The 19,112-nt window shown below is 44.1% G+C and overlaps 1 protein-coding gene across 3 annotated transcripts in view; it reads right to left on the minus strand.

Annotated features, from left to right (window-relative positions):
* Positions 1–19,112, minus strand: part of Rai14 (retinoic acid induced 14) — a 147,322-nt gene that overhangs the window by 58,715 nt on the left and 69,495 nt on the right. For all 3 annotated transcript variants that reach the window (XM_029544033.1, XM_029544034.1, XM_021208353.2), the window contains exon 3: positions 603–733. In XM_029544033.1, coding sequence (XP_029399893.1) covers positions 603–733 — 131 coding nt within the window. The remainder of the gene's footprint in view (positions 1–602; positions 734–19,112) is intronic.

Genomic DNA, 19,112 nt, shown 5'->3' on the forward strand with positions numbered 1-19,112 from the left:
CTCTCCCTCTCCCTCTCTCTCTCTCTCTCTCTCTCTCTCTCTCTCTCTCTCTCTCTCCATAGTCTTAATTATGATAAGCAGGAATATGATAAAAACAAACATAAAGCAAAAATCTTGCTACTATAGCACTCATGCAGCCACGACCTCTGCTCAAGGGTGGTTTACCGAATTACAAGCAGTAAGGTTTGAAAGCTGTGCTGTTCCTTATCTAGGGGAGAATTTATTTCCCATCTGCCAACTGCTTGCAACCCTGGTGCTATTTGTTCTCTGGTGCAATTGTTGGTTGGTTGTTTCCAGGAACAGCTAACGGCCACGAGGGGAAAGTTCAACGTATAATTTGGAGTTGGATGGGAAAGGAAACAAACCCAGACACGTTTTAGCATGGAGTCAGGAAGAAGTCGGCACTAGTTTTTTTTTTGTTTTTTTTTTTGTTTTGTTTTTTGAAGGCCCCCAAAGTGTTGGTCAAACTCCCCTTGATGAATAAGTCAATATTTCAGGGTTTGGTTTTTGTTTCTTACAGTGTTGGAGATGGAGCCCAGAGCAGCAGACAAGCTACCATTGACACGCTCCCCACCCTTAACAAGCCAGTATTATTCTCTTACGCGGTCTTGCCCTCGCTGTCGTGCTTAGTGGCGCTGGCCCCTTTCTTGCCCAGCAGCGAGGCCACCTTCTCAGCATCTCCGTTCTCCACAGCCTGCAGCAGACGGTCATCATTCTTGTTCCACTCGTTTGTCTGTGGGGCAAAAGGTAGAGAGAAGGAGAGGGATGAGCAACAGCATCCAACCCTGCTCAAAGCAAGCAGCTTTCAAAACCGCCTTCCGCTTCACCGTGGGAACACCCAAGGTGTCTAGCTTGCCCAAAGAAAGCACCCACAGTTTAATGAAATACCAGCCATCAGCGAACTCCAAAAAAGGGTCACTTCCTTCAGGTACCCTTCAGAAGATGAAGCAACGTAGGACCACGGGCCAGCTTACTCATTAGCTAATGGCTAGCTAACCTTGACAGCTGGTACCTGAGAACGCAGGCCTTTGACCTAGTGCACAGTCACTCAAGGGCACCACGGTGAAACAAAACCAATCCAGCAGACAGTTCAAGGTTACCAAGGGCTTAAACGTGAGCTCTTCCTTCTGGCCTGTGTACCAGGCCTCGACTCTCTGAGCTGTTTAGACTACTGACTCAATGAAGTATGGCTATCCACAAAAAGTGTCTCAGACCAAGTTAGTACACATCAAACAGTCAGTGCAACTGAGGAAATGAATTCCTAAAACTTTGAGGAACCGGTATAGCGCAACCCCAGTATGAGGTATGATCACTTCCTATTGTATTTTTATTGAGGTTTGTCTGGGCAATGCTCCTCCCCTTCCTGTTGCAACAGTTTACTAACAAACGCAGGATGAGGCATCATCTCAATTACAAACCAAGCTTCCCACCGAAGTGAAGACAACAGCACATGGCCAGGACACCAGCCTAAGACGTGTCACTTAACTGCAGCACAGGCTAAGAAACACAGACCTGTTATTTTCTCCCAGAGTTCATTTTTATAAACAAGAGAACACTTCACTGAAGTACACTTAGGGCCAGTGACCTCTAGTTATATTATCTTGAGATGGAAAAGTATGGTCCTGTAAAATCCTTCCCTAACCTAAACCGACTAAACTAAAACTGGATTGGGCTGGTCAGAAGAATGTGAAATCTTAATGGGAAATGAAAGTACTTAAGCTGGGCAAGGCCACATGAAAGGATTTTCTGTCTGCTGCTGCTCCAGTGAAAAACCTGATGGTGAGGGTTTCCTAAATCAGTTCCAGGCGGACCTCTGGGGAAGATGTGGCAAGAAAGGGCCCATTCCTATACAGCAAGGGCACTTGCCTGAGGTCTGAAGGGACCCTGATCTTTGTGGCTCTCTGAGCCTCTTTGAGCAAATGAATCAAAGAGAAGATGGATTCTCCAAGGTGAATGCTCAATAATCCGCAACACCATTCAGTCTGTAAGTGCTGCACATGGGGCGCATGGTGGGCAGGGGGACAGGCAGGGAGCTTAAGAGTTTGAATGGGGCTGGGGAGATGGCTCAGCAGTTGGGAGCACTGACTGTTCTTCCAGAGGTCCTGAGTTCAGGTCCCAGCAACCACATGGTGGCTTCTGGTGTGTCTGAAGACAGCTATACAGTGTACTTATATATAATAAATAAATAAACCTTTTTTTTTTTTAAAGAGTTTGAATGGAGGAAGCGTTCAGAGCAAACTGAAAGGCAGAGCTGGAAAAGTGACCCCGACTTTTTTCTAAAGTTCATCTTCCTCAGGAAGCCCCTCCCTATTCACGGGTATGTCCGTATTCTCCCCTCAGCCAGGCACAGCATGGGGCATGTCTGAGAAGCATCCTGAGACCATTGCTCTTAGCAATCTAGAAGCTAGTCCCTAGCCATAGTCTTAAGACTTCTGTCCCTTCAACAAGAGGCACAACATGAACAGAAAAGACACCAGCAGGCAGGTGCTCAGGTTTAACAGATTGAATGCCTGGCTTAGTGTAAAGGTACACACGGGGCTACGGTCACAAGTACTTCTTACTGGAAATCACAATAAAACAACGGAAGCCCCTGCTTTAGAACTCTCCCGTCAACTACCACTTACATGTAGGCCAACTTCTAAAGCTGACCAGGGCCCCGCAGGCTCTCAGGACCTTCCCGGTGACCCCTCTCTCTCTGCATCTCTGCTCTACTGTGTCCTTTGGGACCACCTACTCTGCTCACTGAAGCCTACTGTCTAGACGAGATGAAGTATGGCATCCAGCTCTGGCTGGGGAGGGGGTGTCTGGCTTGTTCGTTTTATCCCGAATCTTCAGTTCCCCGAAGACTCTGAGCTGCAGCTTTTGTTTCTGACATCCCCGGAGCCTGGGGAACGCTCAGTATGCGCTCCCTCCTGACTAATCTAAATCTCTCTTGACTTAGCAAATATTTGCGCTGTCATAATAAAATTCTTTCATTTTCTTGCAAACGATTAAATCATGTTTCGGTCTTTTTAAAAATACATTTATGGCCTGGATGAATCCGACTTCCTTAGCTTTTCCACAAGAAGGCCTGCTTTCCAAGATTTTTAATTGTGTATACTTTCCCCAAATTTCTTCACGACTAAGATGCCAAACCTCATAAATTCAATCGAGGTGAGCCCAATGTCTCCCTCGTGAGAACCACCTAGGTGCTGGATGAGTCTATAGACTCCTGGTTCCATTCTGAAGATTCTGACCCAGTGTTTAAGGTGGTTCCCAGGAATTCATTAGGTCCAACAACTACTCTTATTGATCCCATTCAGGGACATTCAGAATCTATGTCAAGGCTGGCTAGAGAATTTGAAGCAATTCTGTCCTCCACAAGGAATTCCTTAATAGGAATGGGGTAGGAAAATGAGAGAAATTCTCCAATCTAGCGCTACTTTGTTACCTCCCACAAAAGCTTAGCAAACATTAGGCCTTCATTCAGGGATGCATGATCAATGTGTCCATCAGATCTACTGCAGAATGTTAACAGAACCACTCAAAAGAGACAAAATTTATAAATGGCCCAACATATCCAAAAAGATTATTACAGTACAATCAACAAGGGGAGGCTCAAGGCAACCAGAGTGAACAGCACAGACAGTTATCACAAACAAAGGCCGAGAGAAGTCAAGTTCAACATGCAAAGCCCCACCTTGTATGACTGTGTGCCTGTAAAGAGAAATTCGGGAGACATGGTACCTCACTGTGCAGAAATGGGGTAAAAGTCAGGATGGTGGTTAGGAGCTAGGGTGAGAAAAGGATGTGCGGGAATACACAGAGGCCCTGGTCTGCTCTACAACCTGGCTGGTGGCTCTGCAGACACTCACTTGGTAGCCACCTGATCTATATCTATATCTATATCTATATCTATATCTATATCTATATCTATAGATCTACCTATATAACTCTATATCTATATAAGTAGATCTACAGGCATAGGTAGGTATAACTATTTACCTATATAACTACATACCTATATAAATTTATCTATATCTATAGATCTACTTATATAAGTCTATTCCTGTATAAGTAGATCTATGGGTAGGTATAGGTAAGTATAACTATATACCTATATAACTACATAGATATAGATATATAGGATATTCACATATATTTCTCTACAGGTAGTTAATAAATCACATTTCTCTTTTTCTCTCTCCCCCATATACAGAGCATCGAGTGGGTCAGAGCCTATTGACATTGGGTCCAGTATGCTTGGGCGGACACTTTCCCACCTATTTCTTTTATGTCTACTATGAAGACAAACCGGCTGCCAAAACTTGGCTCTTAATCTTCTGCAAAATTCATAAGTCCACACAGTGATGAAGTCAAAGAAAGTCGGCAGATTCACACACATATACAGAAAATATGCATGTACTTTCAGAGAGTCTCACTGAGCTGACCGGGCCAGTCTTGCCCTTGACCTGTATCCAGGGCAGCCTTAACCTCATGTTCTTCCTCCACTAGCCTGTGGACTTGTTGGGCCAATGGGTCTAAACCATCACTCTGAGCTTATTACTCTCGAATTAGATGATCTGCCCTGTTCCTGGTTAGCTAATACTCCATAAATCTTTTAACATCTACAACAAACATCTACTTGTACAGCTACAATCTGACAGTCCATTATGGATAGAGAGGCAGGTAATGCCTTAATGCAAACTTTCTACTAGGCTCCTTGGAAATCACATTTTAAGGGACCCCAGAGAAAGCTTCCTAGACATGAAATTATTTTATTGAATGTGGCTTCCCTTTTCTAGGAGACTGTTTAAACAGACATTATTTCAACAGAGCAGGAGGCCACATTTGCAAGTTCAGGAAGCCATATGTTACACTCGAGAGACATGTGTAATGTGTCAGCTATGAAGGCCTGCATGTGGGAAAGCCGGAGCTTAGCCTCAATGGGGGCTCCTGACACTCCTGCTCATATATCACAAAGGAGATTTTCAGTGGCTAGCCGGTAAGTCTCCTAGCTATCAAATCATTTCCAAATGACACCTACTTGCTCACAGCTCTTTCCGTGGCCTCTGAAAGCCCTAACTGTCTCCATCCAGGGGAGCAAACAGAATGTCACCGTGATGAACGCTGGGACTTTGGCAACCGACATCTGCCCTTGGCCAGACATGGCTTTTTTTTTTTTTTTTTTTTTTTTTTTTTTTTTTTTTTAAAATCATGGAAAACTGAAAAACCAGTAGAAATCCAGTGATCACAGACATCTGGCCAACGGGCAGGCTTGAGTTTTGAAATATATCAAGCCCAAGCAAAGTAGTCCATTGGCACAGAAATCAGCCAGGAAGAAAAAAAGATAGTTTCTTGGAGTCATTAAGAGAGATGCTGAAGCCCAAACCATTGCAAACTGAAGTGACTCTTGGATGGGTCTCCTGGAGCAGCCATCGGAGGAAACCTATTTGAGAGATTATGTTTAGAAAGGTTTTATTTTTCCTTCCAGTTTATGGAGAAGTCCAGATTGTTTTGCCAATAAAACCAGCAAGGCAAAGGTAGAAGGCAGACAGTGTTTTTACTGGAAAGGTTTCAGAGTCACACTATCCCGAAAACAAAACAAAACAAAACAAAAAACGGCACATACTTTAAAACTTCAAGATCAGACAATAAACAGCCAAGCTTCCTAGTCCTATCTAGTTTTCCCTAAAGTTTCACTGCAACAGGCAGTACTTGGTAACGTCTACCTACTAGATGTAAAGTGATCAAGAGCATACAGACGTTTGCTAGACAGATAAGAGACCTATCATTTGTTCAGTCGTCCAACAAGTGTTTATTTAGCTCCTCTTACATGAGCAGCATAGCCTTTGCTGGCTTTTCTGTGACTTTGCAAAGCTAAATTCTAACATCACCAGGAGCGTGCCAACAATAAGAGCTAGTGTCTCCTAAGGTGTGTGAAATGTGGAGCCAGCCCCATAGAAAGCAGAGAACTCTCAGACAAGCCTATTTCTGGACCAGATGGTGAAGCAGACCATGCAGGGAGTGATGTTCAGGTAAACGAAGAGTAGTCATGGTGACGGATGCAGGTGCATTCAGCAGATGGTGTAGCCATGGGTGGAGGATGCAGGTGTACTCAGTGGACGGTGTAGACAGGAATTGATCTTTATAAAGCCTTAAGAGACTGCTCTCTTTATCATTCATGGAAAGCCTAGATTACTAGTACCTCATGGCATAAATATCTGACATTTCCCCTACGACAGGAAGCCCAGCACTTTCACAAAGACCTTCCCACCTATGTGCATTGACTCTGGAGCAGCAGCTGAGACGTCCACTTAGGAATGGGTTTGCCCTCCCTACATTTCCTCTGGGGTTATTCACACACCAAGGTTACGCTGTGTCTGCCACTCACCCCCCCAACCCCCGAAATCTGCCACCCTCCCATTTCCTGAACTATCCCACGGTTCCCAAAGCCTTTCCAAATGCTGATCACTATGTTATGGACATAAGATAATTATAAACACCTCCTTCCAAGACCAGGCAGGCCATTCTGCCAACAGACTTCAACATATAATTGCTCGGGGAGGCACCACTCCCTCCCTGGGCTTGAGTCCTGGACTGTGCAAAAATGGAGAAAAGAAGTGGAGAGTACAAACAGGCATGGATTCACTCTTTCTCCACTCTTGACGGTGGATATGAGTGCTTCAAGTTCCCGACTTCCTGCCTACCCTGGGATGGTGTACTGTACTCCTGAGCTATGACCCAAATAAAGGTTCTCCCTTAAGGTGTTCTGTCAGTGCCGTCATCAGAGCAGCAGACGTCACAGTTGCAGTTGTTTTTCTTTCCCCTGCATTGTACGCCATGGTGGATGAACCCCTTTCTCTACCTTCTTCTGTCTTAGGCAGCGATTACACTTACGCTCTCCAGCATACTACCATAACGCAGCAGTGTTAAAACGCAGCACTTAAATGCATTGGGGGTTGAAGGGCGGTGGTGCAATGCTTGTCTAGCACCTGGGTTTGACTCCAAGAGCTGCAAATAAACAAACTCACGCAACATGTAATTGTACTGAGATTAACCTAGGTCTAAAAATAGGAAAACCAATCCTACCTTTCAAAGAGGAAATTCGTTCCTTCTAATTCAATGGTCTCAACCACTCATTTATTTACATTCATACTGACATGAAGAGATGAAATCTAAGGTTAGCAATTATGTTTAGTCCCGGGAATAGAAAGATGGGATAAAATAATCTTGTCTTTCCAGGAGCCCCCGGCTTTGAGGTCAGAAACACACCCAGAAGTTTCTATGAACACCCAGAGAAAAATATTACTTCCCACCTAAAAAAACTAAAAAGCAAACAAACAAAAAAAAAACCAAAACAAAACAAAAGGTAAGCTAGGAACTTTACTACATTAGAATATAATATCAACAATAATTCTATGAGGCCAGTAATATTCGCAGATCATTTTAGCCATAAGGAAACGAGGGCACAGAAAGATTCTGGGACTTGGATAATGCCATCCTATTCACAGAACAGGGGATTTTTTTTTTTTTTTAAGAGAAGAAAGTGACAGCTCAATGGAAAAGGAAAGAGAGGAAGGACGTTTTACAATGAAAAGGGATGAAGCAAATGCAGAGACTGAGACAGGGAGTCAGTCCGTGGAGGATGACGAACAAAGGAGAGCACGGGGATTTCTGACAAGATGGCCTGGGAGGAGGTGGACTCACCTAGGTGACTGATCTTTAAGAGGGTTGTGTTTGCCTCTGAGATATAACGAGAGGGTCAGAGAGGCAGAGGTACGGGCTTGGGAAACCTTGGGGAAGGAGAAGCTAAAGCAAGCAGAATCAGTGGTGAGTAAAACACACACACACACACACACACACACACACGCACACACATGCATGCACACACACACATGTACACGCACACGCACACATACGGATGTTCCCAAGAGCTCATGGAGAAACGAGAATAGAAAACTTTGTGAATTGAGGAAAGGGAGTTTGCAAGCAGCCCTGACAGTCTGACCGGGAGCAGAAATGATAACAATATGAAGAACTCTATGGTAATGCCAGATGATGCTTTCTTGGGCCAAGCACTGTGCTTAGCTGGGTTCAAATCCTGGCCCTAAATTCATTCAGCTCTGTGCACTGCCATTTCCCAAAGTGTAAAACACAGTTGCTAACAACACACTTGACGTATTGATGGATGGATTCCATAATGCCACTGGGGTAGACCTATGTAGACACTGTGCAATGAATCACCCTGCTAAAATAGAACCAAGTATGTCTGGATTCTAGACAACATTCCAAGGCTTTAGGCCACCATTCCAATTATCTATACATTCTGCAACAGGGGCTAGAAGCCTTAGAATTCATTAAGTAATTAAGTAGTCAAAATGCTATGCATGTGCATATGTATGTATGTATATGTGTGTATATACGTGTGTGTGTGTGCCCAATGGTGAGTGATCTCAGATATTATCTGCTTATTATTCTTGTAGTGCTGGGATCTGAACCTGGGACTTCTACGTACCAGACCCAGCGGTTGACTTTAAGTAGTCTGGGTATTTTAATAGATGTGAGGCTAAAGATACTACTGACTTACTTATAACCAAACACTTACAGTTCTTAAGAAAGGGCATATCTGTTGTCGCCTTTCTATACTCCAATAATAGCAGCCCAGAATAAACTCCAATAGTCATCCATGGGGGTGGGGGGGGATCTAGTTCCAAGAAATTACCTCCGCCTGACACTAAAGGTAGAGGTCAGTGCTGATTAGCAGCACAGGCAACAGGTAAGAGGGCCACTATCAGTCCGTCTGATCTGTCCCTGGCCTCAGAAGAGCCTCTGTATAGATGGCCCTCTGACATCATTATCACCCCAGGCCCCAGAGGACACAGGGCCTCCCAGGGCAGGCCCAGGAAAGCCCAGCTCTTCAACAGCACAGTTCTGAGAGCAACAGAGAAAGCAAAGCTGGAGATGCTGGCAGAGGTGGAGAACTTGGGAAACCTACAGAAATTCTTAGGTGCAAAGCTGGCCCCCTCCAGAGCTCAACTCGGAGCCTTGCCTTACATTTTATGATTCAACTAGATGCTGGCTGATAAGTGGCCACAAACAATAACCATCTACAGGGAGAAAAGTCTAAACAAACAAAGCCAGAGCTTTACTGTATGTCCTGGGCCACGGATTTTGACCATTCTCTAACATAAATGTTGGTGGATTTACTGGACCATTAAAAGCAATGAAATACTTTAAAAATAATAATGCTTTTGAAATTCTGGAACTCTATGTTCTAGGACATACAACTTACCATAGAAATGACTTCTAAAAAAGCGGGGGTGGGGCTGGAGAGATGGCTCAGCGGTTAAGAGCACCAACTGCTCTTCTAGAGGTCCTGAGTTCAAATCCCAGCAACCACATGGTGGCTCATAACCATCTGTAATGGGATCTGATGCACTCTTCTGGTGTGTCTGAAGACAGCCACAGTGTACTCATATACATAAAATAAATAAATCTTAAACAAACAAAAAAAAAAGAGAAATGACTTCTACAGAAAGCCATTATGTGTTCATCTAGTGTGTCCCTTAAGGACAGGCATTGTGGCTTTTCCATCTTATCTCAGGTACCCTGAGCGAGGGTACAACGGCACAAATAAGCAGATGCTTATATGGTGGATGAGTAAAAAAAAACTCAGCAGTCCGCTGATCTCCTAATAGAACACTGCTTCTAAAAATACTCAAAGAAATCCATCCTGAAGTCTGTCCTAAGATAGCCTCCCCTCCTGCCCATGGCAATATTTGAATGCGATTATATTGATATGTTCATCCCGGCAGCCCCCTCGTACTGTGCAGCAACCGGCTCCTCTGTCAACGTGAAATTAAACTCCAGCAGGGGAAAACCAAGAGTTCCGATGTCATTCCCAACATTCTGAAAAGCTGTCTAATGCTACAAGGTCAGGGCTGTAAAGCCAACCTCCCCTGGATCACACACTGCTGGCTCCATCGTGTGACTTGGGCAAGTTATGTTACCCTTGTTAGAGCTTCCATCTGAGACTAGCCTCTATTTGGGGGGAACTGTTGTGAGAACTAAATGGATCCGACAGGAAAGTGTTAGCTAATTTGGTCATTACTCATAGTCCCAAGGGAAATTCCATTGTTATTTTACATAATGGTCCTTTTTCTCTAGGCTTAGTGGATACTAACACTCACAATGTACACCCACAGACCCAGATTCAGATCTGCTGACCGGCATTAGCAGAGGAGAGATACTGCTGACGGCATGCACGTTGAGAAGCTTCTGCACGCTGCTGGCCCAGAGAATCCATCGCTGCTACCTAAGCTACTGAAGTGGTACAGACTTTAGGAGAACTCATGAAAGTCTTAACAGTTTTAAATGATTCATCATTTCTCCGGTAAAATGAACTTAATATTAATTAAGGGACAATTTGCATCTCCACAGGAAACGATGGAAAGATATACCAGATCTAGAAACTGTGGGACAAATTTGAAAAAAGGCCACTGGACATTGAAGGCTAACAAATTGTATTCTTGTCTGCCAAGAAAACCCCTGGGGAAAAAAGCCAAAGGAGGAGGAGGAGGAGGAAGAAGAGAGGAGGAGGAGGGAGAGGAGGAGGAGGAAGAGGAGGAGGGAGGATGAAGATGACAACAAAGAAGACAACAAAGGTGAAGACGATGATGAAGACAACGGCGACGACAAAGAAGAAGAAGAAGAAGAAGAAGAAGAAGAAGAAGAAGAAGAAGAAGAAGAAGAAGAAGAAGAAGAAGAAGAAGAAGAAGAAGANAAGAAGAAGAAGAAGAAGAAGAAGAAGAAGAAGAAGAAGAAGAAGAAGAAGAAGAAGAAGAAGAAGAAGAAGAAGGAAAGAAGAAGAAGAAGAAGAAGAACAACAACAACAACCACCCATGCCTAGAACCCAAGTTAGAGGGATTTGTGGTAGAAATCACTGTTCATGATTTCCTGACTTCCACCTGGCCACCATGAGGGGCGCATCCCATCAACCACACAACAATAAGCGAAGGAGAACAGCTGTACAGACATGCAGGGCTGGTGCATCTTGAAGGCAATCATGCAGGAAAGGATCGCCACTCCATTAATTCAAGGCCACTACTGCCATCTAATCAGTCTCATTGGTAAGAGCCCCCAGATGCAACTGTCCCCAAAGCACATATTCTTCAGGCACCTGGGCTTCTAAAATGTCAACACAGAATGATGGGAGAGGTTTTCCTTTCTGCTTCTTCCTCCCTCCGTGGACTGAGATAGTTGAAGAAAAGCTTTATGGCATCTAATAGACTCTGCACACGAACACACCCCTCCCTAGAAACATGTGCTATAAGAAATAACACAATTCCTAAGAAAAGCCCCAGTCATCTGAAGGAAGACAAGGTCTTTGAGTAATTAGAGCATGTTTGTTCTTACAAAATAAAATACACTTGCTCAGAAAACCAAGTGGGTGGTCAACCAGGGGGTGGGGGGGAATATGTCCCTGACACTGAGCTGAAGAACGTTCTGGAGACAGACATTATCGCAGGGAGAGGACAACTGTAAGATGTCCTGGAAGCATTGAGGTGCAGAGTGAATACTGAGAAAAACTCTGGACTCAAAGGCTCAAAAGGGAAAGAGACAAACAGACGGAGAGGAGGAAGAAAGATAGCACCAGGAAATGACTGATACACAAATCGAAGTAAAACTAAGAAATAAGAGATAAAAGATTTAAAAAAAAAAAAAAAAAAAAAGGCTGGTACTTTGAGGTACGACAGACACTTAGTGAATTTTTATTGATGCCAAGAAACAAGAAAAACTCTATTGCTCTCCAGGCAACAGTATAGAGAATGCGCTATTGTCAGAGGTTTCTCTGAATCGGGCTGGCTCACATTTCCCCAAAATACTACGTGCCAGACGACAGTGGACTGTTTCAAGCAGAGGTCAGAGGGACCAAGCTTTACTCCACTTTTCTCTCCCTGTCAGTCCTTCGGACACGAGGACAACAGGGTCACCCTTAGAGAGGTGCAGGCAGACCCTGATTCTGCCCAAACACAATTGCACAGTGTTTTTGTTTGTTTGTTTGTTTGTTTTCCAATTGGGCCAGTTGTTCAAGATCAAGAAGCAAATCAAAATAAGGATACATGAATGTGGAACTTGATTATAAAGCCAAGTAGCAAAACTAGTAACTATGGTTAAAAAACAAAAACAAAAACAAAACAAACCCCTGCAACATTATAAAATAAACGTGGAGCTTAAAAACAAAAACATGATATTGATTGCCACAGGTCTACATTAAGAGACAGAGAGTTACAGGTTTCATGATACCATGTTTTCCTACAATTCACTGCCCTTGCCTCCACAGCATGCTGTGAATCTCTGTGCAGTGGATGGCAGGCATTAATTCAGAAAAGCCCGTGAGTCCCAATAGGATTTTTAAAAAGATTTAAATCTTAATTATGTGTATATGCTTATAGCAATGTGTGGCTATCTGCACGCAAGTACAGGTGTCCAGATTCCACAGAGGGGGTTGGGTTCCTTTTAAGTTGACAAACTTGGGGGCTGGAAACTTGGGTCCTTGCAAAAGCAGCAAGCCCTCTTGATCTCGACCCTAAAGTTTTAAGGCTAAAGATTCCATGCTAATTCTGAGCTCATGATAGCCTCTTTAATTCCTCAGAAGCCCGTCTAGCCCAGTTCAAGCTCCCACTTTCCTCTTCTATCCTGCACTGTGACTATATATGTTTGCATGGACCACGCTTCTGAACCATTTCCTTTTAGCATGCTGAATAACCCAACTGCTCTCTTTCCAACCCTGGGGATTGTGCACAACTCAGACATCCTGATGTAGCAAACACTAAAACTGTTACTGTTACTTTTGTGTAACAATAAAGAATCTCCTACCTTTTCTCACTGTTACCACAATTTAAAAAAAAAAAAAAAAATCCATCCTTCCATGAGAATATTCAAATTTAACAGAATCTTCAATCTATAGGAGCAAAAAGCTTCCCAAGGAATGTCTGCCACCAAAGAATTTTAAGCTATTGTGGTATTGTGGAGTTGAAACTATTTGCTTTTGTTTTTTTCCCATTTATTTCTCTTGGGGACTGGGGGGGGGGGGCTTTCAAACTACTTACCCCAGAGACCTGTGGTGAGGGCTGAATGAGTTAATATGTTAAGACACTTAGTGATGGACCTTGGACACAGGAGGTGCTGAATGAGCTTTTCTTGTTACCAGACCACTGGTATCCTGTAACCTGCACAGAACTAGGACTCGGTGATGTCACAGAAAATTCGACCCATATCTGGTTCTTAACTCAGTGTTACAGGCTGATACTGGCCAAGTCTGTATAGACAAGAAAATTTAGACCTCTCATGCCTACACGCTAAAATTCCACCCTGATTTATGACACTCTAGCCACTTAAATAAACCCTCGAGAATTAATTTTCCTGAAATACTTTCTTAATAAATTGCAAGATAGTTATGAGAGAAGATGAATAGTATTTGGGGGTTCTTTTTTTATATAAGTTAAGTGGGTTCTCATTTTCTGGTCTTCAAAATGAGGACCCCAGCATAATTTTAAAAGTTACTTGGAAGATTTATACTGTAATAAAGGCATTTTTCCAAATTAGCACACACATTCACAAATGCCAAATAGCATTTAGGACATTCAGTTGTTGAAATATAAGCCAGATTGCGGAATGAGGTAATAGTTATTAGGCCAACTAAGACAGAAGGAAAAATAATTGACTAAAAGCTTTCAGTGGAGAGATTCTTAAGACTCAGGGAATTGGAGAAATATCAGCACAAGTATGTACTCTAGCCTTTTATTATATTTAATAGTTTAAGATCTGATTTTTTTTTTAAAGATTTATTTATTTATATGTCAGTACACTGTAGCTGTCTTCAGACACTCCAGAAGAAGGCATCAGATCTTGTTACAGATGGTTGTGAGCCACCATGTGGTTGCTGGGATTTGAACTTTGGACCTTCAGAAGTGCAGTCGGGTGCTCTTACCCACTGAGCCATCTCACCAGCCCCCAAGATCTGATTTTTGTATTTTTAATTATGTGAAAAGGTGCGTTATGTGCATGTGTGTTCAAATGTCTCTTGGGACCAGAGGCATTCAAACCCCCAGAGCTAGATTAAAAGGTGTTGTGAGCTGTCCCATGTGAGTTCTGGGACCTGAACTCCAGTCCTCTGTCAGAGCAGCAAGCGCCTTTTACCACTGAGCAACCTCTCCAGCCAACAGACAGAGACAGACAGACACATACATACATACAAACAATGCATACATATTACACACTATAAAAAATAAAATAATAACATTGCTTTCAGACCACTCAAGGGCAGGGATTCTTCACGATGTCCTTAATTGTATGACCCACTAGGACAAGAGATTGACTTTGTACGTTGTCTGTTTTTAGTATTTTACACAAGGGCTAAGGATACACACCCTTTCCCTTGTGCAAACAGGTTAAGTAAAAAATGGCGCTATGTTAGCTTGCTTTTAAAGACTCTTTAAAGCTTTTATCTCAGTCAGTGTCTCCTGGCCTTAGAGCTCTCCAGTCAGACACTCTCTGCGGCTAGGTGCCCTCCTAGTTCGCTTTCTGTCACTGTGCCAAACACCTTGACCAACAGCAACGCTGGGAAGGAAGGGGCTCGCTTCAGCTTAGGAGTTGTAGTCCATCATCAAGGGAAGCCAGGGCAGGAGCTCTGGGCAGGGACCAGGAGGCAAGAACTGAAGAAGAGAGCATGAAGGCACAATGCTGCTTGTTTCCCATGGCTGGCTTCTGTCACTTTCCAACACACCCCAGGTCTACCTGCTCAGGGGTGGCACCACCTGCAAGCGAGCTAGGCATTCCCACATCATCTGCAGTGTTCGGGTCTGGCTTGAGCTGGTACCAACCAGCCAGCGGAGTGGTGATGAGTTTCTACCCTGCTGCTAAGCTTGCTGTATTCAGAGCAGCTCCTGCCACGAAGCTCTTCGGACCTGCACGCCTGTGTCCTGCAGCGCTCATAAGGACGTCAGCAATAACCAAAGCTCCTGGACCCGACCTTCCCGACCTGCCTCTGAACACTGCAGTTTGCAAGCATAACCATTTCCCAATCCTCGGGATCGTTGATATCAGAGAACCTAAGTACCTTCTCTTCTATTCAGGGTCCTCCGGCACTTTAAGCGCTTGAAATAAATCTTCTCACCAACGCTGAGCACGAGACTACTGTGGGCTCACCTTCAAAAATGTCAAGGCCACACCTATCTCCTCCAGAGGTGACTTGAAGGTAACTTGTGTTAGTCAGCTCTCCATCATTTGACAAAGATCATCTTAAAGCTGGAAAAATGTAGCTTGGCTTGGGGTTTTGGGTTTGATTCCCTGGCTTTGTTGCTTCTAGAGAGTGGTGAGAGACGGATTAGCATGGAGAGAGAGCGGCCTCATCTTCCTCATCTCATGGTTGGCCCCTGAACAAAATCTACCCTTTCAGGGAAACAACCTACTTCCTCCCACTGGCTCCTGCTTTCTAAACTTTCCACCACTTTCAATGCACGGTAAAACACGACTCCATCAATGGGTTAATTCAGTCACAGGGTTACAGGCCTTCTGATCCAATCGCCTTCCGAAAGCCCTGAACCCCGCTGCACTGGAGACCACACCTTCAATACAAGAGTCTGTTCTGGAGATTAACTACTGCAGTAAGGAGAGCTAGTCCTTGCCAGAAAATGCCCCTGCCTTAAAAAGTACTGGAGGAACAGGGCATGTTAGCAGTTCCCAGGAGGAAGAAGAGCTCATTCTGGGGACCCCAGCTTCTGAGCTCTTCGCCTCCAGCTAGAGGGGGCAAGCAACAGAATCACACAGAGATTAGGGTGCCTGCAAGAAGGGAAGGCTCTTTGATCAGCTGCCTATCTACAAAGGCTGTTGTTCACTAGCTACTTCCCACGCTATGTCTGAGGTCTACTGACAAGACCTAGAAAGAGATCCCAGTATGGAGACGATGGGAGTACTGAAGAAGCCACCGGTATACCCAGTGGAGTGACAAGGGTGAGCAGTGGTGGGTGGAATCAATCTGACACCATCATGTAACCAGACCACAGCCAGTCTGCTGTTCCCCTAACCAGGATGGCTGTTTTTGTTCTCTTGGTTGACCCCTATTATGTAGAATAGGGGTATTAGTAGAGGCTTTACCTGGAGGGCAGAACCCAAAGAGGAGCTAAGAGTAGCCCGCATTCTCAGAACTAGCATTTGGTCAGAGAAAGCAGCAGTATGAACCTGAGCCTTGGAGGACCACATCTATACCTAGATAAGTAGTGCTGTTCGCAATGCCTACCATGCAATGCCTCCCCCCAATTCCTTTCTACCTCAAGATTCCAGGTGTGTGTGTTGGGGGGGGGGGTGTCATTTGATCCCAAGCAGAACAGACAGTGAACAAGCACCCAGTATCTCTTCTTTCTGTTCAGGTGTTCTGATGCTGCCTGAAGCTACACTGGAGAAAGGAGACTTAAATGAGGTTGGAGAGGTTTGGATGGGTCTCTGAACCTTTTGAATGTGGACTGCTGTATATAGCAAAGAAAAGGAGAGGCTAAGGACATATGGATTCTTCTGAATGTATCTACCCCACGGGCTGGAGAGAACTCAGGAAGGCAGCTCCCTCTCAAACACAGTTAAATGACTGTGCTCAACAAATAGGGCACTAGGTCCTAGCCGGGCTGTTCATTCATCAGCAGATTTTTTTTCTTTTTTGAGTGCCTGTGGGAGAACTCAGCCCAGCACAGCCCAGTTCTCTGGGAAGTTAAATTCCAGGGGTGGGAGGGATTCTGCAGCATTTCCTCCAGCATCCTGGCTCCTTCAGACTTCCCAGTCTTGTTCTGATAATTCCTCCTCTAATTAATTTGTAAAAAGCATGGACATGAAATATAGTAAAAAACCATCTGGGTCTTTCTTTCGTTCTTTCCTTTCGTTCTTTCCTTTCCTTTCCTTTCCTTTCCTTTCCTTTCCTTTCCTTTCCTTTCCTTTCCTTTCCTTTCCTTTCCTTTCCTTTTTTCTTTTCTTTCTTCTTTCTTTCTTTCTTTTTTCAACATACACTCCAGGCAATAAAATCAAGGCAAACAGCTTGTTTTTCTGAAACATAAGTGCAAGCCACATGGTGCTTCTAAAAGGTACTTCTAAACACAGAGACTAAACACAGCGATGATAAATACCCACGAACTCAGAGCAAGTACTCGGAGCTAGGGCAAAGGCTGAGAGATTGGGGCAGCCTTGTCAATATTATTTTCAAATAAAATGGGGGGGGGTGGTAATATAGTCATCATTACTTTAAAGTATCAACAGGCTAAGTCTTTTATAAAATTATTTGTAAAAACTATAGCTTTCTTGTTTTGCTTTTTATTTTTGCGACGGGTTCGCAGGGAGGCTTGCCTCAAACTTGCTGTGGCCCAGAAGGGTCTTACACTTCCAAGGCTCTGACCTCTGCCTCCACAGTGCTGGGAAGATAGGCAGGGACAAACAACTCTGCCTGGCTCTCACTCTTAGATGTGGGGAAAGACTCACAGGCCAGAGAGATGTAAAGGCACTCACTGCCAAGCCTGACAACCTAAGTTTGAATCCCAAGACGCACTCAGAGCTACACAGGCGTGGCGCGGCACACTCACACACACCACACACGAATATGTGTTTTTCAAGATTCAGAAGAACCTAACCTGGTAGATTTGCGATGGCCACCCAACCAAATCACTGTACTCTCATAAAGATACACGTTTACGTCCCACTCTGATGTTTTCTGACTCTGTAGAAGGAGGTCACCTTCTCCAAGGCACTGGGCTGTGAAGTACAGCTTAGCTCGGTGACACAGGAGACAGAGACTGAGCAAGAAGAGAATAGTTATCTTCCTTGGCAGTAGGTGTGGCCACCCATGAGGTCCAGCCTCCTGAGCGGCTCCTGGAGGGCTGGCTGTCCTCAGCCTGATCCACTCCTGGGATTGGCTTTCTTTCCTAACTCATCTCCAGACTGGAGTTCATTCCTAGGGCCTGTGACGGTCTCTTTGTCCAGCCTCTGGGAGACCAGAAGCAGACGACAGGAGGACAGACTCCTTCCCCGGGCTCCTGAGATGATAACTGTGCAGTGGGGACCCCTTCCATAGCACAAGCCTCCTGAGTTGTGTCTGGCTTCACGAAGGTCAAGCCATTCTTCACTCTAATTAATCCTCAACTGTCCCGGCTTACAATCAGTGTCAAGTTCGCCCAGACAGTATAACTGCAGCCTTCCGACTGTCCGCTCCTGAGAGGACCACAGTTGCAGAGAAAGTTTCATGATCAGAGTAGTAGAAAATAAACTCCCGGTTCCTTATGTCGTTGTTTTCAAAAGCTAGCAAGGGAATGCTTGCTGATATGTGGTTGGTTGGGGTAATAGTATGAGAAACAGAAAGACAGGCGGTACGTGAGACCGGCAAATAGCCTGTACACCCTAGAAAATGCAAAACTTCCCAATCCTGCAGTATAAAAGCTATCTCTTATGGCTTACTCAAAAAATAATAATCAGGTATATAAATAAACAAATAATAATTATCTTATACCATAGTTTATCTAAAACACATAACTATAAGAATGTTATCAGTCCTATAAAATATAAACTAAGCCCCTAATGTATTACTTTGTTAGGAAAGGTATTTTTTTCCATTAATCTACCTGTCTGTCACTGTACCATGCAGTTTTTATCACAATTGCTCTGCAGTACAGCTGGAAGTCAGGAATGGTGATTTCACCAGAGGTTTTATTTATTGTTGAGTATAGTTTTTGGTATCCTAGGTTTTTTGTTATTACAGATGAATTTGCAAACTGCCCTTTCTAACTCAGTGAAGAATTGAGTTGGAATTTTTTAAAAATTTTTTTTATTAGATATTTTCTTTATTTACATTTTAAATGCTATCCTGCAATTTCCCTATACCCTCCCCCACCCCGCTCCTGCTCCCCTACCCACCCACTCCCACTTCTTGGCCCTGGCACTCCCCTGTGCTGAGACATATAAAGTTTGCAAGACCAAGGGGACTCTCTTCCCAATGATGGTCAATTAGGCCATCTTCTGCTACATATGCAGCTAGAGACACGAGCTCAGGGGGTACTGGTTAGTTCATATTGTTGTTCCACCTACAGGGTTGCAGACCC

Source organism: Mus pahari, chromosome 11, assembly GCF_900095145.1.
Source record: "Mus pahari chromosome 11, PAHARI_EIJ_v1.1, whole genome shotgun sequence".
Classification (NCBI taxonomy): Eukaryota; Metazoa; Chordata; class Mammalia; order Rodentia; family Muridae; genus Mus; species Mus pahari.